The sequence below is a fragment of the Curcuma longa genome, unplaced genomic scaffold (assembly GCF_044706935.1).
Source record: "Curcuma longa cultivar G26 ecotype Majalengka, Jawa Barat unplaced genomic scaffold, ITB_CL_G26_1.1 contig_17202, whole genome shotgun sequence".
Classification (NCBI taxonomy): domain Eukaryota; kingdom Viridiplantae; phylum Streptophyta; class Magnoliopsida; order Zingiberales; family Zingiberaceae; genus Curcuma; species Curcuma longa.
The window spans coordinates 1-26,464 of NW_027430539.1; the positions used below are offsets into that span (position 1 = coordinate 1).

A 26,464-nucleotide genomic window follows, 5' to 3' on the forward strand; every position below is an offset into this window, starting at 1 on the left:
GGGACAATCATTGGTGGAATCTCCACGTGGAATGTCATATAATCATCCTTTATCCCTTTTTCAGTTAGCGGATCAAAGGGTGTCAACCGTTGAAGATAATCTCCATGTGAACAATGCTTGTCTATTAGATTATCAAGAGTTGAAGCCAAGTACCAATTTTGTCAAGCACCTAAGGTACATCTCCAGAACCCAAATAGGTTGTCCCAATACTAAGTACTTTGGAAGGTTGGCCAATTAGTGTTCAAGGATGATGATTATGCTTAGTGCTCAGGAATGCTAGCTCTTTAATATTCAGAGATGTTGGCCATACGTAGTGTTATAGGGGATGTTGGTCCCATATTACTGAGGAATATTGGGCATATTTAGTGCTTAGGGATGCTGACATCTCTGGAGTGCTCGAAATTGGATCTCGCTGATCGAAAGGCGCCAAGACCGATAACTTTGAAAATAACTCGGGTACCATCAGATGTAGTTTATAAGATTGTTTGAGTTTATTATGCTTTCAAAATGATCGAAGAACTTAAATAATCATGTAATAATTTCATTTCATAATAAAAAATAACTTTTTTTTCTAAAATTTTGAATCTAAAAGATAAATGCACTTTAATAAAAAAAATTTGTCCAAAATTTTTATATGATTATTTTGAATTTAAATAGGTAAATGCATATTGAATTTGAACGAATGACACATCTTAATAGGCGATTCTTCAAAATTATTACATAATTTTTTGAGTCAATTTTTAAATTTGAATAGATAAATACATTTTAAAAAGTCATTAGAGTTTATTCATGCTTAATCAAGGGATCAATTAACGCAAAATGCTGATAAGGCAATTTTGACAAAACTATTGTATATCATTTTTTAAGTAAAATTTTGAATTTAAATAAATAAATGCACTATAGGAGGTCATTAAAGTCTATTAATAATTTAAAAGTGACAAATGGTTAAAAAATAATCACGCAATAATAACCCTAGAAGTGAAATTTTAAATCAGAAGATATATGAGGTTAGAGTCTATCCATACTTTTAAAATGACCAAATCATTCAAAAATAATTATATAAAAATTTTCTCAAAAATTATTACATGCTTATTTTTAGTCAAATTTTGAATCTAAATAAATAGATGCATAGAGTGATCAAACGATTACAAAGTAGTTTATATATTAATTTTGGTCAATAATGTTAGGTGATAATTTTTTAATTAAAAATTTGAATTTAAATATAGCGGTGCATTCTAGAAGGCATTGAAATTCACTCATTTTCTCAAGGTGACCAAACAACTCAAATATAATTATATAGTAGTTTTATTTGAAATTATTATTTGATTACTTTTGGATTTAAATAGATAAATGCCCTGTCAGAGAGTATGAGAAGCTACCCATGATATCAAAGTGCCCAAATGACTAAAAAAAGATTATGTAACAATTTCATCTAAAATTATAAAACAATTATTGTTATTTAAATTTTGAATAGATATTTGCACACTCTATCAGATCATTTGGACTTCATCTATGATTTTAAAGCCACCAAATGACTTAAAAGTGTAATATAATAGTTTTGAGCAAAATTTTGAAGCAATATAGTTATATTTTCAAAATGATAAAAATAGGTCAAAAATAATCTACAGTAATTTTGTCTAAACTGCTATATAAAATTGCTAGATGAATCTAAAATTACTATATAATCCAATTTGAATAAAATTATCATCTTGTTAAATTTATATTTTACTTTTTATTTTTTTAAAAAATATTTTCTCCTAAATTTATCAAAATTGTATCACTTTGATCTCTATTATTTTTAAAATTTTATTATATTTTTTTGATATTTTTTAATTTTATGCATGTTTTTTAAAATTCATGGCACAATTCATACAAATTTACTTTTTTATTATTTCTTAAAAATTATATTTTAATTTATAAAAAAAATGATAAATCCTAGTCAGTCTCATGGACTCATTCCCTAGGGGTGGCCGGTCCGGTCCCACTGAAGTTTTCCACCGACCACCAGGGTAAATCGGGAAGCGCATACGGCGGTCAATCCAAATGCCCAGTATCCTTTCATTGCGTTTCCCCATTTGAAAAACTTTTTTTATAAATACGTCGTAGCTGGGGATCAAACCGTAAGTCCCTGGATCATAACTCGGATGTTCTACCATTGCACCATTACCCATGGACTATATTTTAATTTATAGCTTATATAGTATGTTAGCATTAGATTGATTATTTTTCAGTAGATAAGAGATAAATTTGAATAGATTTAAGGATATTTATGATAATAATATTAGATATTTTTTAAAAAATATTAATTTGATATTTTGAGAAAAAAAATATTGCTTTGATTTTTATCACATAATAATTGGATGTGGTCGCCATGTCCTGATGTCCATCGATCTTATCGCCACATCTCACATTCCGATCGATATCATATTTCATTATTTTTTACAATAAATAAATAAATAATAAAAATAATACAGAAGAAGAGTAAGATTTGATTGGGACACGCGCTATTAACCCCCCCTCTAGCGCGTACATCGATCCTACATATATGGCAAGCCCGGTTAGTTGAATCAGACAAAAGGTGTCGGGTGCGAGGCCGCAGGACCGGACGTATGGATCGAGCCGAGTCCTACGAACCCCCCGGGTCGAATCCTCCCCTCGAGACGGGATGAAGGGACCGAGCCGAGTCCTATGAAACCACTAGGTCGCGCCCGCCTTAAGCGCCTAATCTAACCCTCACGAAGGATACACTGTCAAGACGCTAGTGTCGAACGGCGACCAGCTCACTCGGCACGGATACGTCTTATGCTGACTCCCGTCTCCTCACATGACGCGAGCAAGATCGCTTCGACTCCCACTCCCGAATCGAAAATACCCCCAAGTGCCTTGAGCGGATCCATGCGGCTCGACCCTTTGCCGCCCACGGCACTTCCTCTTCACCCAAGTGGACCCGCTCTGCTCGGGCATATACCCTCCAGCCGAGCCGATTCGCTCGTCCAAAGGCCCCCCACGTCATTAGCTTATTCTAATACTGAAAAAGACCACTCCCCTATCGTACGATTATAAATGTTCCTCTGACACCCCTGCGTATCATCATGACAAATCTTCGATAGATAGCGGAATATACTCTCTTAAATGCTAATCAGCGATGGGACATTAGTGTTGACCATACACTGTCCTCTGACACATTTATAACGACGATGGGACATTAGTCACATCCCTAATGTGACCCAACAACATCAAACCATATAAAAGGTCAGTTAGTTGCCGGAGGGAGGTATGAAAATCTCACATTACGCTTCTCCATTTCTCCACTTTTTCTTTCACAAAACTGACTTAAGCATCGGAGTGGTCGCGCTAGGACACACCTGGCCTTCCCTCTCTTCTTCTTCGTGGTGCTTGCAGGTCCCTTCTCTCCATTCCCTTCTTAGCATCAAGAGATCCTGGTGTTGAAGAAGACGGTCGAAGTGTCTGGGGGCAGATCTCAACAGGAACATATTTTGGCGTCGTCTGTGGGAACATAAACAGTCCTGCCTTGAGAAATGCCGACGGACGAGCCTCCTCGACCTCAAATCCTCACCATGACTCAAGAGGACTTCGATCGTGCAGTAGCTCTAGCAGTCCAAGCTATTTCGCGCAACCAACAAGAAGCCCCGGCTCAACCTCCTCCAGCCCCTACTAGACCGGCGGAAGCCCCTACTAGGCCAGCGGAGGTTCATACCATGCCCCCTCGACGATTGTTCACGCCAGTAGAAGCACCGCGCGCCCCCTCCTACAAACCGCCACCTCCGGAGGTGGATTATTACGATGCTTCCATGGAGTCTGCCGCTGACCAGATTCCTATCCGAGACCCCGCTCGAGGAAAAGGGCCAGAGATAGGAGAGGGAAGTGGGACGAATGGAACTCCCTTCACGCGCCGCATCCTCAACGAAGAACTTCCTAAGCATTTCCGGACTCCCCAATTCCTCGACTACAATGGATCGACAGATCCGGAAGACCACCTGGGGAGGTTCGAGAATGCGGCAATGCTCCATCAATATATCGACGCCATTAAGTGTCGGGTATTTCTCACAACGTTGGCCGGATCTGCCCTTCGATGGTTCAGCCAGCTGCCTCCAGCATCTATCGATTCCTTTGCCGACTTCAAAGAGGCCTTCCTGCGTCACTTCGCCACCAACCGCACATATCGCAAAACCACTATGGATTTGTTTGCCACCAAACAGAGGCCTCGGGAATCACTGAAGGAGTTTGTACATCGCTTCAATCAAGTGGCGCAGGAGGTAGCGACAGCTTCCTCGGAAGTTCTCGTAAGCGCCTTTTCCCAAGGCTTGATAGACGGAGACTTCTTCCGATCTTTGATCAAGAAACCTCCCACTAACTTTGATGCACTCCAAAGCCGAGCCGTCAAATATATTCATGTTGAGGAAGTCCAGTCGGCTCGGCGCAAAGAGGATCCCCACCAGCAAGGAGGATCTAGTCGGAACCTTCCCGCCATTCCTCGGAGTGAGAAGAGGCCTCCGCCCCAACCGCTTCGGAGGCCCGAATCGGATCCTCCCGTGGCCTCCAAGACCCACCACCGCTCCATACATGCCGTGACTAGTCAGCCCGAACAGGCTGCAGGAGGTTGTAGATGGCTGCCTCGCTTCTGCGCCTATCATCAGTCCCAGAGTCACGCCACTGAAGAATGCCATCAGTATGCTCGAGAACTGCGGAGAGCTGCTGAACAGCGCAACCGGAGAACTCCCCCTCCTCCTCGACACCAACGTTCCCCAGCTTGGAGGACCACTCGAGAGGACATACCTCCTTCTGTACGGCCTCCTCGAACTCGAGATCGCTCTCCCCGGCGGTCAGTTCCTCCTCCTCAAAGAGAAGCTCCCCGTGAACCCTCGGCTCCTCGCCGCGATAACTCCATTGAGGACAACCGTAGCAATGCGCCGCAGGGGAGCATTCATATGATCACCGGAGGAGCCACAGATGGAGATTCGCACCGAGCCCGAAAGGCTCATGCCCGACAGCTTGAAGTATACGGAGTTAGCAGTAGCCGGACACTGGAGGGGCCCATTATAGGGTTCGGGCCGCAGGATTTGGAGGGGGTCGAGACACCTCACGACGATGCCTTGGTGATTCGGGCCACCATAGCTAACTACAACATAGCTCGGATTTTTGTTGACACAGGTAGCTCAGTCAATATAATCTTCAAGGCTGCCTTCGCTCAAATGCAAATTGATGCGGCCGACCTCCAGCCCATGGCCACCTCACTATTCGGCTTTACGGGCAATGAAGTTCAACCTTTGGGCCAAATCACACTGCAATTTCTCTGGGCGAAGAACCGCAAAGGAGGACTCGGCGCGTGCCCTTCGTCATTGTCGACGCTCCGTCGGCTTACAACGTCATTTTGGGGAGACCTACCTTGAGCGCCTTTTCGGCTGTGGTCTCCACATATCATCAAAAGATGAAGTTCCCTGTGGGAGATCAAGTCGGGGAGGCTAAAGGAGATCAGCTGGCGTCCCGGCAATGCTATGTCGACATGGTGCGCACCGAAGTTAAGAAGAACCGAAGGATACAGGGGGCAGAGATCCACGCGGTACAAGAAGCCCTGGCTCCCGTTAGCATCGAGGGCAAAGAACCTCTTCAGGTATGCCCAAACCGACCTGAAACGGTGGTGCAGGTTGCTGCTGACTTGCCGCCAGAGCTAAAGGAAGAGCTCGGTGCCTGCCTCTTCCGGAATCAAGATGTATTTACATGGACGCCGGAAGACATCACGGGAGTACCTCCTTCAGTAGCTGTCCATTGCCTCAATACCCTGCCAGACAGGCGACCCATCAAGTAGAAGAGAAGGCATTTCGGCCCAGAGCAAAACAAAATCATTCGGGAAGAAATACAGAAGCTTCTGAAAGCAGGACACATCCGGGAAATTCACTTCCCAACTTGGCTGTCCAATGTGGTGCTCGTGCCGAAGCCAGGCAACAAATGGCGAGTCTGTGTGGACTTCCGCGACCTCAACAAGGCCTGCCCGAAAGATTGCTACCCTCTACCTCGAATTGATCAGCTAGTTGATTCCATGGCCGGATGCGAGTATATATGTATGCTGAACGCCTATCAAGGCTATCACCAAATACCTCTAGATGTAACTGATCAAGACAAAGTTAGCTTTATAACAGCCGATGACATCTTTTGCTACACGATCATGCCGTTTGGACTTAAGAATGTCGGAGCCACCTATCAACGTTTGATGGATCAAGTCTTCCGAGCGCAACAGGGACGGAACATAGAAGTCTATGTTGATGATATCCTGATAAAGACAGTTGATGGTGGAACTCTCATAGCTGATATCGAAGAAACCTGCAGTACGCTCCGCCGATACGACCTCAAATTAAACCCCGCCAAGTGCCTATTCGGAGTTCGGATCGGGAAGTTCTTGGGCTATATAGTGACCGAGAAGGGAATCGAGGCTAACCCCGATAAAATTCAAGCTCTGGTCCAGATGACTCCCCCTCGCAACCTTCGAGAGGCCCAGTGCCTGATGGGTCGTATCGCCTCCCTGTCCCGCTTCATTTTTCGGTCCACAAAACGCAGCCTACCTTTCTTCAAAGTGCTGAAGAAAGCTCATCGCTTTGAATGGAATGCCGAATGCGATCAAGCTTCGTGAAGCTCAAAGCCTTAACAAGCTCTAAGAAACCTAAAAGAAGACGGAGACGAGAAGCAGGCCTTACTGAAGAAAAGGGGCAAGGCGCTAGGAAGAAGAAGAAGGTGACGCCGTCGACGATACAGTTGCCCTGCAACTGCTGATTCATCGACTTCTTATACCAGAATACAACAGATCCGCACCGTCCGATCCAAGGAAGATAAAAGGGCGGGGATTAATATCCGCCGTTCGATGAGCACAAGTTACTAAACAAATCCCATTCCATCATGATGACGATACGCTAGTCACATCGAAAATAGGGTTTCATTAATGACCCACCTCGTAAAAAGAGCAGGCCCTACTGCGCACGTGCGCGCCGCCATAGCGTTGACTGTCGCCTACTTGACATCACTGGGCAGGTGATAGAGCCCTCCCTCTGGGAGAGCAGTCCCCGACTCAAGGGATTGGCATCCCCTGACCCGACCAGGAGCCGCTCCTCGGTTCGACTCAAGAGGACTTGGAAGTCCCTCCCTTCGACCGTGCCGAACTGCAGGAGGCAAGTAGTAGAACCTGAGGATAGTTAAGAAGTTCTTCGGAGGTAGCTCGCACCTCTCGCAGATACCCTCAGAGGCAATAGTATACGAAAAGATCCAAGTCAAGCATGCGGCATGCAATCCTTAAGATATATAGAAGCCCGACGTAACTTAACATAAGATGTGAACAAAAAGGGCAATATTACTTCTGGAAGTAGACAAAAAGAGTAGTATAGAGGAATTACAAAACGTCCCTCCTCTCGGACTCGGGCAGTTCACTCCAAACTCTATCAATATCTAATAGATCAGGATCGAAGTCTGGAGGGAACAGCTTGGCCTCGCCCACCTGCTTCACTGCACCTTCAAAGCCTCGCTGCAGCATCAGGGCTGCCTTCCGTTCAAAGAGGTCAATATACTCCTTTGAATGCAGCCATGTATCCTTGACGGTCTGCAAGCGACTCGGTTCTCCCTCCTGGTATGCAGTGAGGTCGGCCTTTGCTTGGGCCGTCTCGGCGCGGGCCTTCTCCAGGTCCGCCTCTAGAAGCCGTCGTTTTTCCTGCTCTTCTTTCAGCTGCTTCTGCTGGGAAGTCGAGTTCTCGAATATTCGAGATAGCTCTTCCTCTTGCTTCTCCAGCTTTGCGCGAGCCGCCTCCGCCTCTCCCTCCAATGCAGCTAGCTTGCCTCGTACCTCACGAAGGTCTGCTTGGAGCTGGTTGACCTCTTCAGCATTCTTTGAGGCGTCGGCTCGCGCCTCGTTATGCTCCCGGAGCAGCTCGGAACCCTGGGCTTTCAGTTTCTCTAATTCCGCCTTCACGGCCACGAACTGGTGGTTCAGGCGGTTTAGCCTGTGATGCACTTCCAAGTGTTCGACCCACGACTGTGAACAAAAGAAAATGTTAGTATAGTTCAATTCTTAGCATCGAACGAGTCACGAAGTACTTATCCGGAAGAAGTGGAAATTCCCGCGATAGCTGAGCTCCGCGGTTGTAGCCCTGGCGAAGGACTCGGTACCGAGTCCGGCCCGTATCAGGTTCATCACGCCCAGTACAACGTCGGGCGAAAGGGGTTCGTTAGTAGGCACATGCGTCAGTTGCATGTCCCGAAACTCTCGTCGAGAGGAAGATGCCTGCCCTCCCTCTGAAGATCAAGTCGGACTGGGTCCGGACGGGCCTCGAGCAATCGGAGCCGACGGTACTTCCACCAGATCGACTTCGGCTCCTGGCTCCGCGGGAGAGGTCCTCCCAATCTCTTCTGGGAGGTTGGCCGACTCCATTAACGGCGTCTCCAGCTCAGGTGGGGGAGCCAGTACCGCCTCCTCCGTAGGCTCCGGTTGAACCTCTTCACCACCCGTAGCTTGTGTCTGCCGAGCCGGCTCTCCCGTCTGCTCGGTCTCAGGGGGCGCCAGCTCTTCTCCCCGAGAGGGCCGCGCTGACTTGCTGCCCTTCGGTGCCGCCGACTTCTTGGAGCGCTTGTCCCGTTCTTCCTCCGAGGAGCGATGATGATGTCGCTTCTTAGAATGCGACTTCGAGGATTTGGAGGGGCGATCCCCCTCTCTGCCTTCTCGTCCTGCATCCGATTCCGACCGAGCGGAACGACTTTCCCGAGTAGCCGCAGGGGTAGCAGACGGAGCGCCTTCCATGCGGTCCTCTCGAGGAACCTCCGCAGTTGAAGTCCCAGCTTGGGCGCCAGGAGTCAGGAACGCCCCAAGGACTGCCCGGTCCCACTTCAGATGCTTGTTCAAAGAAGCCTCCATCTAGATGTCAGCTGCATGCAAACAGAAACATTCAGTTAGTTATTACAAAAGAACTAGGATGCCCGCTTCTTACCGAAAGGTCGCGTTAGCTCGGCAGCAATCAGGCTTAAACCACCCCGGTACAGCAAGCCTTCCTCGGCCAACAGTTTCTGGGCATCAAACCGCAAGCCCTTCACTAAGTTGGTCACGGTCTGGACTTCTGGGTCAACCTTGAGGAGTCGGAGCCGCGGCGCGGCAGGAAGCTCGCCTTGCCATTCGGCGGGGAATGGAATGGAGCTCGGGAATTGAACAAAGAAAAACTTCTTTTTCCATCCCTTATGAGATGTAGGGCAATTATCCAGAAAGAGAAATGATACTTACCATAAAATGGTAGCATGAAATTGTAGCATGACACTCACAATTGCATGCAGTGGGTCCCTGCATGCCAGTGGGACCCACTGCCAATGTGAGTGTCATGCTATGATTTCATGCTACGATTTCATGTTATGTATCACCACTCATCCAGAAATTTGACCCCCGGCTTGGCGTTGAAGTAAAATACACCATCTTCTTTCCTCTTCGGATAGAAGAATAAGTGGAAGAAAGGAGGACGCAAGGGGATCTGATATAAGCAAAAAATCAGGGCAACTCCACAGAGGAGTCGAAACGAGTTAGGAGCGAGTTGGTTGAGAGGGATGTGGAAATAAGTAGAAATGGCCAGAAAGAACGCTGGGATCGGGAACCGAAGCCCACCTTCAAGTTGGCCATAGAAAAAAGCTACACTACCTGGTGGCGGCAAGCTAGGCCTCTGATCCGGCCCTGGGGCCAGGATTCTAAGGTCGGCAGGGATCTCATACGCTAACCTAGTAGTGGGGATGGTTGCTTGGCGGAAGGTGGATGTCATTGACTCATACCAAGGACCTACAGGGGTCTCTGTGGCGCTATCTGAAGACATGTCTAAAGCAAAAGAATGGGATACAACACTTACGTGATCCGAAGAGGGAAGAGATGAATAAATCGCCGGGGTAGAAGACGGGAAGCGGACGAAGACAAGAGACGAAGAAGACGAAGTCGCGTGGCCGCCGCGCGTCTGAGGGGTTATGATATATATCGGATGCCCTAAACCATCAGGACCGTCCGATCAGGCGGTGGAAGGAGAGCGGGAATGTGCAGTTGCCGTCTGATGGACTCAATTTCCCAAACCGATCTTTGACGCCATGATGGCGATTCACCTGTCTCATCGGACATCTCGCTCGCACTCCCCCCATTAATGGCACGTTGGAAACAGGTCCACCACGTCATCAGCATATCAGATCGTTATAGGCTCGATGAGCATTGCTGATCTCACTGCGATCATCCCCTCAAACGACGAATGCATCATGAAGACCCAAAGCTACCAAGGCGCGACCTCACGGCTACACTGGTCTAGTCAGTCAAATTCCCTTCTCCTTCGACTAGACTAGAGGGGAGACTTGTGTTATGGGTGTATATGGCAAGCCCGGTTAGTTGAATCAGACGAAAGGTGTCGGGTGCGAGGCCGCAGGACCGGACGTATGGATCGAGCCGAGTCCTACGAACCCCCCGGGTCGAATCCTCCCCTCGGGACGGGATGAAGGGACCGAGCCGAGTCCTATGAAACCACCAGGTCGCGCTCGCCTTAAGCGCCTAATCTAACCCTCACGAAGGATACACTGTCGGGACGCTAGTGTCGAACGACGACCAGCTCACTCGGCACGGATACGTCTTATGCTGACTCCCGTCTCCTCACATGACGCGAGCAAGATCGCTTCGACTCCCACTCCCGAATCGAAAATACCCCCAGGTGCCTTGAGCGGATCCATGCGGCTCGGCCCTTTGCCGTCCACGACACTTCCTCTTCACCCAAGCGGACCCGCTCGACTTGGGCATATACCCTCCAGCCGAGCCGATTCGCTCGTCCAAAGGCCCCCCACGTCATTAGCTTATTCTAATACTGAAAAGACCACTCCCCTATCGTACGGTTATGAATGTTCCTCTAACACCCCTGCGTATCATCATGACAAATCTTCGGTAGATAGCGGAACATACTCTCTTAAATGCTAATCAGCGATGGGACATTAGTGTTGGCCATACCCTGTCCTCTGACACATTCATAACGATGATGGGACTTTAGTCACATCCCTGATATGACCCAACAGCATCAAACCATATAAAAGGTCAGTTGGTTGCCAGAGGAAGGTATGAAAAACTCATACTACGCTTCTCCATTTCTCCACTTCTTCTTTCACAAAACTGACTTAAGCATCGGAGTGGTCGCGCTAGGACACACCTGGCCTTCCCTCTCATCTTCTTCGTGGTGCTTGCAGGTCCTTCTCTCCATTCCCTTCTTAGCCTCAAGAGATCCTGGTGTTGAAGAAGACGGTCGAAGTGTCTGGGGGCAGATCTCAACAGGAACAACTGAAGATATTTTAATTGATGCACCTTATTTAAATGTCCCTGAATTTAAACAAACACACGGTAGGCAAGAGCTAAACAAAACTAAGTACTAAAGCATAAATGTAAGCAAGTACAATGTAGGGAAATTGAACAATTAACTCCAATAATTGACTAAACAAAATAAGAGTTAGACGTTGATTTGAAGGTTTGAGTCATGGCTTGCTGAAGAAGGACCTTGCGGAGAGCTATAGAGGAGATTGGAATCCCAAATCTCTTTGATGATGAAGTGGCGACTTTGGAATGAATGGAGATTCAAGACCTTAAAGCTTGTGGATGAAGAGGAGCCTCTCTCGATCTAGATGGGGGGGGGGGGGGGGGGGGGGGGGGGGGGGGGGGGGGGCTTGTGAAATAAAAGCGATGGGTGAGATGAACTCTATCCTTCCAATCGGTGGGAGAAAGGTAGTCACCAGAGTTATGGATGAAGATGATGGGAGGTTCTTCCTTAGATGAAGGTGGAGTGAGATGGAGATGTAGGTGGAGAGGAGATGGAGGCTACGTGTTGTTCCTGATGAACTAGCCTCTTCCCGTCTATAACCCTTAAACTTGAATCAACTTTAGACTGAACCACTCCCTAAGCCAAAATTATTGCCACCCGTGCCACGACCATGCCAACTAATGATAGGCATTTCTTGCAACCATCATCAAGTTCCAACGAGTGGCATAGCCAAGTCGTGTTCCCCTCTGCAGTTGCTCTGGAGGGGTTACTTTCCTTCAGTCATGGCAATGAAGAACATGACCAATCTAGGTAGGGGTGTAAATGAGCCAAGCTGCTCGTGAGCTATTCGAGTCTTGGTTCGAAAAAAAGTTCGTTTGAGTTTGTTCGATTACATTAACGAGCCGAGCTCGAGCCTGATTTCGAGCTCGAAAATATTATCGAGTCGAACTCGAGCTTAACAGTATTTGATTCGTGAGCTTGCGAACATGTTTGTTTAAAGGCTCATGAACGTGTATATATATATATATATATATATATATATATATATATATATATATATATATATATATATATATTACATGAATTATAAATATTATATGTTAATGAGTCAAGTTCGAACTAAGCTCGTTTAACTTTTAAACGAGCTATTATCGAACCGAGTTCGAAATAAACTCGTTTAACTTTAAAACGAGCCATTTTCGAATCGAGCTCGAGTCGTTCCCGAACTATTTAATTTCATCACGAGCCGAACTCGAGCTTAAGAATTAAAGCTCGAATCGAACTCGAGCCGAACTCGAGCTCATAACAAATGAACCGAGCTCGAACTCGAGCCTCTTACTGTTTGGCTCGGTTCGGTTCGATTACACCCCTAAATCTAGGGGGCACAACTAGATCATGTTAGCTGCTGGAATGTTGGTTGACATCTCCTCTGATTGCCCTACAAGATAAAATACACTTACAATTTAGAAATAATGCTATTATTTTAGTCAGAAATTGAAATGAGGCCCAAAATAACTCTTACTTGTGAAATATGATATAAACACGACTTTAATCATATGAGAGGATTAAAAATGCTAAGTAGAAACATAAAATAATACATTAAATTATTGATTATCAAATTCTCCCATACTTATTCTTTGTATGTCTCAGGCGTAAATAGAACTAGAAAACAACTAAAAACTCATCCCCAATCACACTTTATAGATCGTGAAAAATAGTTACTTAGGACCACCAACTCTCAAAGATCAATACATTCATGGGCTCAATTCTTACACTAGTCAACATACATGGTGGTTTTAACCAATTTTGAATAAACTAAGAATGATAAAGCTGTAGGACTGAAATAGACGATAAAAGGGGGAGGATGAATATTGCACTTTTGAAACTTATCATTTCTTTTAACAAATAGAGATGTAGTGGAAAAATAAATACGAAAGAAGGATTCGGTTGATTATTTGGTTCATAGTCTAATAACTGCTACTTCAAAGCCCACGATCCCTTGGACTGTTTTTGATTGAGCAATCCATTAAAGCTCTCCTCTCTGAAAACTTTCAGAGAAAGAGGAAAACTCATACAAGAATGAGGACAGTAGTAACAAGCTACTATCTCCTTTTAAAGTAAGTGCAAGAATAAAAATACCGACAATGTAATAAGTTGGATGTAGTCACAGATTGTCGGAGAGCCTCTTGACGAAGTAGTAGTAACACTTGCACAAATGAAGCAATATGAGAGAAGAGTAGATGATTGAGAATTGATGATGAGTTTCAGATCCCAAGGCTTTTTTTATAGGCCATTTGATTGATTGAACCTTCCAGACGATCAAACCTTCTCTTTCCTTGTGTGCTCTGATATGATTTGATCAATCCCACAAAATCCACTATATGATCGACTAATCCACTTGATTAGTTGATTGATCCCCATAATTTTCTTTACTGATCGATTTGATCTTATATGATCTGCAATTTCTAAAGTGTTCGGTCGATTGATCCTTTTGTTCAGTCAACTGAACATGTGTTTCTTTCTTGGTGGATACGGTTTGAAACTATGCTTATCTTCTTGGATCAATCGATAAAACCACTAGGTTCGATTGACCAAGCCCTTGAATTTTGGAGAACTTTATCTTTATGCAAAACAAAGTCAGTATAAATACAAAGATAGAAATCCTGCAAAACAGAGTTAGAATTTATGTATGCATGAATTGTCTAATAGTTTAGACTATCTTATCTCAACTTAGAAATTTCTATTGATTTATATAATCGGATCAACGTCTAAGATTGTCCCAATCAAGACACATCCTCACCGTCTTCCAAAATGGAAAGACCTCTCAAGGACTTACCTTAACTCATCTGCCAAACATCTGATTCAATCGACCTGTTTGGACTTATCTATTAGTGTAGGGAGCACCAGATGATCGAATTTTGATTTTGATGATGACACAAGGTTCAAGTTAAGTGTATATTGTGTACTGACAAGCTTATCTAGTATGCAGGGAGCACAGGAAAGTCCTAGTTGAGGTTAGGTAAAGAAAGTCCTAGTTGAGGCTAGACAAAGACAAACCCTGGTTTGGAGAATCAAGTAGAAGTTTTAGCAAGGTTAAGTGCACCAGGTGCAAGTCCAGGCAAATTAGGAGGACCGGTTGAATGACAGAAATTCAGGCAGGTCAGGAAGACCGGATGCGTGGTGGAAGTCTATGTTAATAGTAGCCCTAGAGCCAATTATGTGATGATTGACTAAGGACTTTTGTATCATATTCTATTATTAATAAAGACATAGTTTTTAGTTATTATACTTACTTTATATTTATGCCAAATAACTAAGTATAATAATGTCTTTGGGTAGCTAGTTCTAATCTATATCATATCGATTGTTTGAATCGATAGTGAGATGATATAGAGAACACTACTCTTAATCATTCCTAGTCAAGCATTAATATTTAGGGACGATGTTAATGCGCTGAGACTAGCATGTAGGTCAACTGGATGACTTGATATCACAAGTCATGGATATGGGATATCGAGTTGATACATGAGTATACATTAGAGAATGTATACTGAATTGACCCGCCATGAGAAAGTTTCATGGATCATTATATGAGTGTCATAAACTTTCTCATGTGACTATTAGTATGAATAGTCCTTAGACCTGAAGTCACTATGGTTCCCTACATAAGGAGTTATATACTTTAGTATCATCAAACGTCACCTGTAATAGGGTTGCCTACAAAGGTGATCACTGGGTATGTAACAAATTATGCGGAGGGATGTGAGTGATGTAGATGAGATCTATCCCTCCCATATAAGGAAAGTGATATCTTACGACCTCTTGATAGAGTACGACCACGAAATGCATGACCATGCTCAAATGAGTCAATATGAAATATTGAACTCATTTGCTTGAGTGAGTCTACTTGGATCAAGAAACATAAAGATTGATAAGAGGGTGACACAGTCTATGCCCATTGATCAATCTAGATATCGAGTATAGAATGACATAGTCATACATTATCATAGCCACGAAGGTTATGTCGGATCTCGACATTCTTGTCACTTAGGTAGCAATGATCAATTGCTAGATGTCACTCATTGCTTATGTTTCTAAAATGAGTTTTAGAGACATTGCCAATGTTACAAGAACCTATTGGGTCACAAACAAATAATACTATTTGGAGATGGATTCATTTTAGTTTGACTAAAGGAACAATTAAGCTTATTAGATGGCATACACTTGAGTTAGACTCAAGTTGATTGAATTTGAGTTAGACTCAAATTAAATCAAGTTAGATTTTGATTCATCATGCATGATTAATGTGGATTAATCATACAATAAAGAAGAGAAAGTTATATGCATGGAAGTTATCATGCATGAGTTGAATTTGAATTAGACTCAAATTAAACCAAATTGGATTTTGATTCATCATGCATAATTAATGTGGATTAATCATGCAATGAAGGAGAGGAGGTTACATGCATAGAAGTTATCATGCATGATTAATAGGATTAATCATGCATTGATGAAAGAATACCAAAAGCCTAAAAACCTTTGATATTCATGGCATGAGTATAAAAGAATACTTCTTCTACAAATTCACAAGTGTTATTTTCTTCTTCTTGCCTTCTTCTTCTTGCTTGGCCGAGTATCCCAAGTTGGTTGTTAGCACAACCACAATTTTTCTCCAAAAGGTGAAAGAGTGTTAGTATGGATATGCATAGAGGCACGTACACTTGATGACTTGAACATGCAAGAAATCCAACATACTTTAGACAAGCGGGATAAGTGAAGGACACGCAACAAAGGTATACCATATTAGATAGGACTTTATTTATAGATCTAAATTCGTACGAGTTTTTCACATAGATGGCTTGAGTGATCCTATTTTCCATTGCGCAATTTTGATTTTGTTGCATAGGATTCCCAACAGTCTATATTTAAAATTTTATCATCATAAAGCATCGTAAAATAATTATTTTACAATTATTCTTTTTAAATTTTCATATTATGAAACTTTTATACAATAATTTCATTATCAACAGTTAAAATATATATTTCTCTATATAAACAAATAACACTATCATTTATCTAATCCTCACCCATTCGATTGCGCAACCTATCTTTTATAATTCTCATAATAGAAAACACTTTCTTTATAGTGGCAGTCACAATCGATAAAATTAACAAAATAAATTAAAATTTGAAAGATTGTTCATCCAATAAAATAGCTATATAGTCGTTATAATAACAACTTTACAATTGTTCTTTTTAAGTTTTCATATTTTAAAACTTTTATTTAATAGTTTCATTATTAATGGTTAAAATATATATTTTTCTATATAGACAATAAGATTATCATTCATCCAATCATCACCTATTCGATTACGCAATCTATCTTTCATAATTCTCAATAAAAAAATATTCTCTTTATAATCACAGCCACAACCAGTAGAATTAATGAAAGAATTTAAAAATCGAAAGATTTTTTTTACTATGGCTATAAGAGCTAGTTGAAGTTGATGGATAAAACAATGTAAGTTGCAGCATTTAAGTTGGAGCTCACTACAACTCTTTCTCTTGGTTTTATTGGAATTTAAACAGGATTTAAGTTGCAACGCTCCTTATATGAGGACTAGTTGAAGTGGCACATTAATCCTTAGTTTTGATGTGAACTAAAGGAATTTATACTCATGGTCCATGACTCGTTTCGGCCTTGGCGTGACCTTGGAACTGGAGGAATGCCAACATCTAGATTGCCCTCTAGAACTTGAACAATTTGACTCATTGATGGCCTTGAGCTCTCATCATCTTGAATGCACCAACAAGCAAGTTTACAAGCTATTTCAAACTCTTCTGAGTTGGCTTTACCCTCTAGCCTTTGGTCTAGCAAGCTTTTGACATCTCCGATTACGAGTTTGTTTGTTGTGACCAAGGAGAAGAACTCAAAACTACTTTCTCCCATGTACATTAGGTTTCTTTTTCCTGATATGATCTCGAACAACATCATTCTGTAGCTATAAACATCTACTTTTGTAGAGATGGGCATACCTGAAATCCATTCAGGCGCGATATACCCTCTACTTCCTCGAATGGTTGCGATAATTTTGTTAAAGTTCCTTCCGACAAGCTTTGCTAGACCAAAATCAACTATTTTTGACACAAGTGCATCATCCAACAGTTCGTTATCTTGCTTAAAATCACAATGTATGATGTCGTCCTTGCATTGCTCATGGAGATGAGCTGATCCTCTTGCAGTTCCAATAGCTAGCGATTCAATATCTTATTTTTCCAGTCCAAAACATTCGAGTTCCTATGAAAAAGCTGATCAACTAACGAACTACTAGGCATGAACTCATAGACCAACAACTTCTTAGTCCCTTGAGAGCAAAAGCCAATTAGCCTAATGAAGTTCACATGTTGAATGGCTCCTAGTGTGCTCACCTCCGCTCCAAATTGTTTCTAGCCTTGGTAAAGACCCTCAAGCTTCTTCACAACAATATCAATTGAGCCAGGGCAATGACCCTTTAGACACGGATCCAAAACCCCCTCCCCCGAGCTGAGCTTCGCTGAGAACTTCCGTTCCATGTGGTTTACTGCAGCTCACTGTATGGGAACGAGACGAGGTGACTCTGCATAACTTTTGCTTTCTCAACCATCCGTCCACTTTCTCACTTCTTTATCACATTCAAAATGGTAAGAATGCTAGAAATCAAAATGGCCAGAACTGCCCACAGTGAGCCTATGTAAGCTCGATCGGCGCCCATGCTTGTCCTGACTAAAAAAAAACAAAACAAAAAAAAAAAAAGTGGAGTGACCAACCTAAGGATTTTGGGTTCATAGCTCTAGAAAATTGCAGTGATGGCAAAAGTCAGCCACAGGATTGCAATCTATAATCCAATTTTCAATTTGCTTTTGCAAAGATAGAAACAACAGAGATTGTCACCCTCGTGCAGAGTTCATTTCAAAATTAAAAGTTAGGTATGACAACATATTGCCATCGTAATTTTACAATAAAATTACGACAATTCAAAAATAATAAATCTCAATTAGTCCCATTAACTATCTCTGGAAGTGACCAATCCGGCCCCACGAAAATTTCCCATCAGCCATCAGAGTAAATCGAGAAGTGCACGCAACGGCCAACCCAGACACCCAACATCCTTTGATTGCGCTCCCAGAATTACGACAATTCAAGCATCTATTCCATGAAGTCATGAGAAATGATTTGGTGTCCACTTTCGATGACAGAATATCAATCTACCAAAAAGTGAACGGGCGAGGTATGACCTTGGATAATGATAAATTGTATCTTTCCTGTGGAGCAGATCCAGATAGCTACCAGCACTTTTAGACAATTCATCAGCAAGTCACATGACGGTTAGGTACAATATCATTGAAAGACCATAGAGACTCAAACTGTTCATATTTCATCCTACAGTGTACTTGATTAACGAAGTCTATTTGTGACCCAGCATTTTAATCTCTTTTACAACGATATGGAAGTGCACAAACACTATACTGCATGGCTGCTCTCAGCGCCCTTCTTTGGCATGGCAGCAAGCTTGGTATACATTCTAGCCATCGACCGGTAGCCTCTGACATCACCTGATCGAAGGAGATTGCCTGTATGATCATACACGATGAAAATGAGGAACAATTTGATATTTTCCTGACTATATTTAACAGACAACTATTTGTTTAGATGTACACATGAATTCAACTATATTTTTCCAGGATGGTCGGCATGCATAGTCCAATTTAAGTTTAATCTGTCACTTGTAAGTGCTCTTTCAAAGAACAACTTATGTTAAGTTTTGCATGAGTTAAGCTGTTATCTTCTAACGACAAGTTGTAACTTGTTAATTAGTGTATTGGGTGGTTCTCTATTAGATCAACCTACTGGATTTCTTCCACAGGGAAGGAGGTGCCTAGGCATGTAATTATTTGGTCCTCTTCTGCTACTATTAAAGTGACGGTTTTTCATGTGGTTGTACTGCGATCTGTTGAGGAAGGTGTCACTCAAAGATCTCACTTGTGTTCTTTGTGGGGGAGCAGCTCTTGAGACCATTTTTTTCACAAGCATGACGGCTCTAGCTGGTCATCATCTGATTCGTTTCATCTTTGGTATTTCTTGACCAGGATAAACTCTGTCGATTAAGCAGTTTAATCTTCAGCTCACTTCCTAGAGGATGTGGCAGACTTTTGGAGCAATTGTTCAAACTTGGTAACATTGCATCTGGAGGCAGCGATGTCCATTGATCTTTCAATCTTATAATCCAGCAGATCTCCAAATCTGGAAAGATCATGTCTGGCTCTGGAGAATCAGAATACTTACTCCACTTCAGCCAGATTATGATAGAGTGACCATGCAAGATGCACTTTCTATTACGCATGTAATGGTTTTTCACTAGCTTGCTCAACTATCTGTAGCACAGTGGTCTAAAATACTTTAGCACTCTCTTCGTCTCAATTTATATAATGCATGAGTGAACGAATTCCATTCTCTCAAATTCGGTAGTTCTGAAATTGGATAACTAGCATTACCTACTGCAAGAGTTTTGACAAATGCATTAGAAGTGTTGAGATAATAACATCTCATCAGTTATGCTAGCAAGCTCAAGGAAGAATAACAAGTCTTACTAATCCCATTTAGGAATAAAATAATTTATTATCAAATTGGATCAAAGTAAGTAAAAGATGCCTAGATAAGTAAACTTCGGAAACACAAGAACTAACCTGAATCACAGTTAAGGGGGCTATCAGGCTCTGGATGAGACATTAAAGCAATAATAGCTCTGCAAACAGACTGGAGGGTCCATGCAGGACTCCATGCATTCTTCAAAATATCAAGACAAATTTCCCCTGTCTGGAAACATAACAGAATCAAGAAATTAGATTAATGGAGACAAGTTACAAAGTAACTGCCAACAGCTAATTAGATATGTGTATATTTAAGTTTGCAGCAAGAAAAATTAATATTGCATCCTTACAATTCCAATCTCTCAAAATATGCCACTGACATTGTTGGCATGCCTAATGACTGTCAATTTTACTATTAAATGAAATTTTTGGTAAAAGATAACATCAGAAAATAATCTTCCTGTTCCTATTGATGATAGAAAGTTCATCTTCTACTAATTTGAACATTAAATTTCATAGGCTCCAATTATAAAACAAACCTAACATCCATTTGATCCAGAACGAGTACTGACAGAAAAATCATTTGCACAGTTGCACTTCTTTCAGGCAGACTAGCTTTGGCGATGACCTCTTTGGCAATGCAAGTTATGCTAACAAAACAAACTACAGCAACTGTATGAAAAGTTCTATGTTCACGCCTTTGAAAGGATACTGAGATGGTAAAGTACCTGATTGAATGCCTACAAACGAAGAATTCTGAGTTTGAGCCTCCTATTTGTAAAAACAAAAATTCAACCTAGGTTCCAACCATCCATTATACCAAAATCCCTTCATGTAGTTGTTAGTTTCAATCTTTATAGTTAATTTTTTAAGTATTATTTATTAAAATAATAATTTCACAAAACCTCAAACCTATTAGTATGTAGCATAACTTCCTGCAAGTTATAATAGATTAGGTAATCTTAGACATTGGTTTTAAGAGATTAGATAATTATGGGGGTCTATAAAAAAACCCCAATCCCACCCATAATTATTGCTCATAATTTATTTTTAAGTTCAATAGAAGTTTGAGTTCTCTTTGTTCATCGCTACATCAATTAGTATTAGAGTTGAATTTCTAATTCGATAGTTTGAATTGTTTTCATAAGTTCTGCCAAGTTTAATTCTTAATACCATGAATAATTTTAATTAATATAAAGTTATAACTTTTACTATAATTAACTTTTTACTTAATTATAATACATGTTTGTTCTTTGTTTATATTGATTACCACAGACTTTAAAGCTTAAAATGTTTGCAACCAATTAAGCTTTAATCACTTTTAAATTACTTTTAAATTGTATAGTATTTGTTTCTAACAATTTACACTTATAAACTATTCAACTATTACAAATAGAATGTTGGAACGATCAATGAAAAATGAACCCATCCTTGTTCCTCTGTAAACTAGGGCTTGCTTTGATTTTTAGAGCAATTTCAAATTTAAAGGCCCAACAAACATTCATTATTGAGGATGTAATTTTGTTTGAACAAACTGTATATTTTTATGGGTTTATATAATTGAGTTTGAAATTTATGTAGGTGTTTTGTTGAGGATGTACTTTTGTTTGAAATTTACTCATGAGCACTAAATAGGTAAATCCAAATTTTGCTTGAACTTTGAACACTAAATATTGTTTGATAAGACTAAATAAAACTCTCGGATGAGGTGAAAAATAGGTAAATCCAAAATTTTAGGAGGCAAAATATTATATTTTAGATTTAAATTAGATTTTGAATTTTGTAATTAAATTTAAATTCATATTCAAGATTTTTTTTGATAAAATAGAATTTAAATTTCAAAATTGTTTATGCCTTTAAATTGAAGTGAATAGTGTTTTTTAGTAAAAATTAATCTAATATGATTAACACACAATTATTGCAATGATCATGTATTTTCAATGTTATTCCAATGAAATAAATAAAAAATAATGAAAGAAAAATTAAATAATTATTTTCTTAACTTAATCAAATAATTTTTTATTTATTCAAGGCGTCATGTCCAACCATAGTTGTCCTTTGACGCTTGAACCAAAGTTAAGAGAACATACAAAAGAGAAGAATCTTGAAACGATCTCACCAAACTATAGTTTTTTCGTCGCTAACTAGCATGATATCTCAGTCTCTCCTTACATCACAAAAATCAAAACATAAGAAAGAAATTTTCATATATTAACATATCAAATTTTATCCTATTTAAAATTTTATATTTTAAATTTAATTTTTATAAAAAAAAATTAGATAACAATTAAGCTAAATCAAATCAATATTTTGAATTTTAAGATTAACAAAAGTTATTTTAGGATTAGGTAGAGCCTATAAGTAAAATGGTGGTTAAAATCAAGTGAGTCCAAATTGAAATCGATTTGAAATTATTTTGACTCATTTAAAATAAAACTAAGTATATATATATATATATATAGGATAGTTCAGGATAATATATTTAATTAGGTTAGTGTATTTTTAGAAGGTCAAGAATTATTTAATTCTCTTTCTTCTCTCTACATGCACACTTGTTCCCTATCCCTCTCGCTTCTCACCCATAGCATCCGCCGCCACCTACAACACAAATGCCACCCACCCTACTCACCCTTCACCCATAGCACTTGTCGCCCACTGTTTGTCCATCTCTCTAAGATATTCCTCTCTCATATGGCTTCTCCCCTCTCTCTCAATCTCTCTTTTCTCCCCTCTTTCTCCCTCTCTATTTCTGTCGCATGCCACCACTTGGGTGTCAATACCAAAGTATCTTGCATGTCAATTGCGAGTGGAATAGTAAATTCTATCGTGCCACTAACATAGCTCAGCGGTTCAATCATCTATGCTCCCTCTCTTCCCATGAGCACTAGTGACACCTCTGATCTTCATGACCCACCAATGCCTATGATCATCTCTATAGATCATAGAAGATCCATAACAAGCTTCCCACTTTCACTTTGCTAACCATCTACTTTCTTCGATGATAGTGCTTTTGTAAGCTGATCTCCTTACCTTTGTTGCATTGTACACCAACCACACCAGCAGAACCTCTTTTGTCACCTCTTGCATTGGGGTCGGCTATATGCATCGTCCAACATCATTAGGTTCAATCCCCTATTATATCCTTATTTATATTTAAATAAATTTTATTCTATTTTATTGCTGTCAACCAAGTCTTCTTTAGTACCCCTCTTTCTCGATTAACATATGAATTTATCATGTTCTCACATTGCCTAACTCAAGTATTTATTGGTAGCCTAAGTACATGTTCGTATTATGTTAAACACGTCTCTCGAAGTTTTCCCTCAATAGGTGCAATTTCGAATTTCTCTCTAATATTCTCATTTCCTATCTGTTCATACTCGTATGCCCACATATTCATCTTTATCATCCTCATTCTACAACTCTCATCTTCTACTTGTGTGCTCGATTCATATCCCAACATTCAACTCTATATAACACAGTAAGCCTAACCACTATTTTGTAAAACTTCCTTTTAAGCTTTAGAAGTACTTACAATCACAAAGAACACTAACACTTTGCTCTATTTCAACCATTCTGTTTATATTTTATGTAAAATATCTCTATCTGCTTCTCCATCCTTTTACAAAAATCATCTTAGATACTTAAAGTTTTTAGGTAACTCATCATCTCCTATATTAACAATTATCTAGCTACGTCTATTACTACTAAATTTAAATTTTATATATTTTGTCTTTATTCTAATAAGCGTAAAACTTTTTTACATACTTTTTTTTAGAAAAGGGTTACTTAATAGGCTATCATGGGTCTATAAAAAGGATCTCAATCACTCTTGTTATATTATCTTGTAGTTCAATAAAATTTTGAGCTCTCTTCATTTTTTTATCTTGGTGCTACATCAGCCCTCCTCATACCATCAAAATACTTTACTAAATAGCTTGATAAAGAGCATTTTGTATCAAAATCATGCCAAAATTAACCAAAATGATACCAATGCACTACAAGGACACATTATCAAGAATGTAAACTTAATAAATTTTGTAGATAAAGTTATTTCACGAAACTTTCTTCAAAATTATGCCAAAATTACCAATGCAAAGAAACATACTTAAAATATGGTTACATAAAATAAGAACATAAATTGTCAAAACAATCAAAATTTTAATAGAAATGTTCCACCAAATAGCATGAAAAACAAATTTTTTTAATGAAAGCGGTACTTTTGTATAATGTATTAGGAGGGGCCTGGATTGTTTTTCAAATAAAGGAGCTAGAACTTGAGGTTTTCATTAACAGGGACCAATTCTACCTATTACCTCTATAGAGATATATGCAATTTAAAAAAATATATAATGATCAATTTTAGTTTTTCAGTATGAAAATTGCATATCAAATAAGTAGCTGGAAATTGAAATATAAATTCATCAAAAGAACATGTGGCAAAATAAGAGCAAGAATAGTGTCAATAGCACTCCATCTATCAGGAAGCTGACCAAGCATATCAAAATCATCCATGGATAATTACCTTACAAGCATATATACTATAATAAAATGTAGAAAATCCATGTGCAAGCTTTACCAACAAAATGGGAACAACAGGTTATGAGTGTACATCCTATTTCTGAATTATAGAAAAAGTTCAGGCAAACAAAACATATAGTCTGCTTTTCCTACATCAACAACATTGTAGAGAAAAGGACTGAAGAGAAAGTAGAGAACATATATTCCAAATCTCCCTGTTTATTGGGAAAGAATTTAAGGGAAGGAAAAAAATGTTCTCTCATTTTGTTTTAGGTGGGAGCAAACGAGCCGGATCCAACTGATCATAAAAAAAACAAAAATATACTTTTTCTTGTATTTATCTTTTCACCTAATATTTAATACTTTTCTTATTTATAGATTTTGAATTTATAAATGAAAAGGAATGATTTATGCTCCTATTAATCCTCCAAAGAAATGATGGAAAATATTTCCTAAAACTATATAAGGGAATCACTCTTATTTCTCTTCTTCCTTATTTTTATTTTCACTAGTTCCCACCCCCTATAGAAAACAAAGCCTTAATAATTGTTGAGGCTAAGAGGCTCCATGCCCATCGGTTCCACATGGAAGGTGCGGTGATGATATAGCACAACAACATTCTCCATTATCAAATTGATGTAGCAAAAGAATGCTCTGAAACCAAATTGACATGACACAAGAATACTTTGATATTAAATTAATGTGTCATCATAATTTAAGCCACAATTACAATAACTATTAAACAAAACAAAGACACTTTCATAGACTTGATACTAACAAAAACTAGGAAATAATTATGTAAAGTGGTTAATACAAATTATTCCATAGAATGGCTACCAAATTAAAAGATAACAAATGAAAATAGAATAATTACCAAACAACTCAAAACCAGAATTTAAAAATTGTAATTTGATTCTTATTCCTAATCTGAAACAGATGGTTATTATATAAATATAAATTGGTATTTCCTAATAACTCATGCTTTTAAATGAGTGTTAGTCAATCAATGCTAATATGGTATTGGAACAGGGGGTTTGAGCTTTGAATTCTAGCTATCGTAAAAACAAAAGCATACCTCTAGATCATGATGGGTGAGAGGGAACTTATTGAAGCTAGAAGACTCCACTTTCATTGGTCCCACATGGGCAAATGTGATGATCCATTAAATATAATTGGTCTATTTCCTAATATCAATCTTTTAGAATAAATGGTCAGCCAATTATTGATAACATGGTATCAAATCTCTAAGTTCAAGCCCTGTGTCAAATATATAGTCATGATGGGCATCATGACAATTACTGAAGCTGAAATGCTCCATGATCATTGGCCTCACATGGACAAGTGCAGTGGTTCTAATAACTTGAGCTTGCTTTTATGTAAAGTGGTTCACACCAATCAATGTTAAGAATAATCAATATATCAAGCACCTCATGATGAAATATTAGTGATATTTTCAACATTAAGTCTCCACATCATGTAATCAAATTGTCAGTCTCAATGGGCTTCTATTTCACCATCAAATTTCCAAAGCTTTCTGGAATCCCTAGTGAAGCTACAATCCATTGTTCAACTCACCATAAAATTTTTGTCCATAATAACGCATTCATTGAGATGTTACAATTTTATAGAGTTAACTGACACACTTTCAAACATATCAGCATGTCTAGAATCCACTATTCTGAATTGATAAGCAATACATAAAAATCTTGAAATGAAAAATAACAAAAACTTGAGGAAACAAGAAGCTACCTTGAAATGGACATTTGGATGAAAAATTTTGGTAAGGAAACGAACTTGTGGAGGTAATAGAGGATATTGTTCTGGAATAGCAAATGCAAGCTGAAAAACACCACCTTCATATGGTGTTTCTGAAGGCCCCTAATGCAGAAAAAGTCAGGCAATCAAAGATTATAAAATAGTATCCTTGCTTCAATTACACTTTACCTTTATAAGAGCAGTCCACTTAAATATGTTTGAATCATCACATATTAACTGAATATCCGGGTCTACCCCTTTCT

The 26,464-nt window shown here is 39.9% G+C and overlaps 1 protein-coding gene and 1 pseudogene across 1 annotated transcript; both read right to left on the reverse strand.

The window, feature by feature from the left end:
• Positions 1 to 16,941: 16,941 nt before the first annotated feature.
• On the reverse strand, positions 16,942 to 18,049 carry LOC141816546 (G-type lectin S-receptor-like serine/threonine-protein kinase At2g19130; annotated as a pseudogene).
• Positions 18,050 to 18,649: 600 nt separating this feature from the next.
• On the reverse strand, positions 18,650 to 26,459 carry LOC141816547 (protein PEROXIN-4; the record flags this gene model as incomplete). The annotated part of the gene is made up of 4 exons (XM_074704305.1): positions 18,650 to 18,908; positions 20,022 to 20,151; positions 26,196 to 26,324; positions 26,391 to 26,459. Coding segments are annotated over 4 exons (438 nt in total), but the record flags the coding sequence as incomplete, so codon positions are not given.
• Between the last annotated feature and the right edge of the window lie 5 nt (positions 26,460 to 26,464).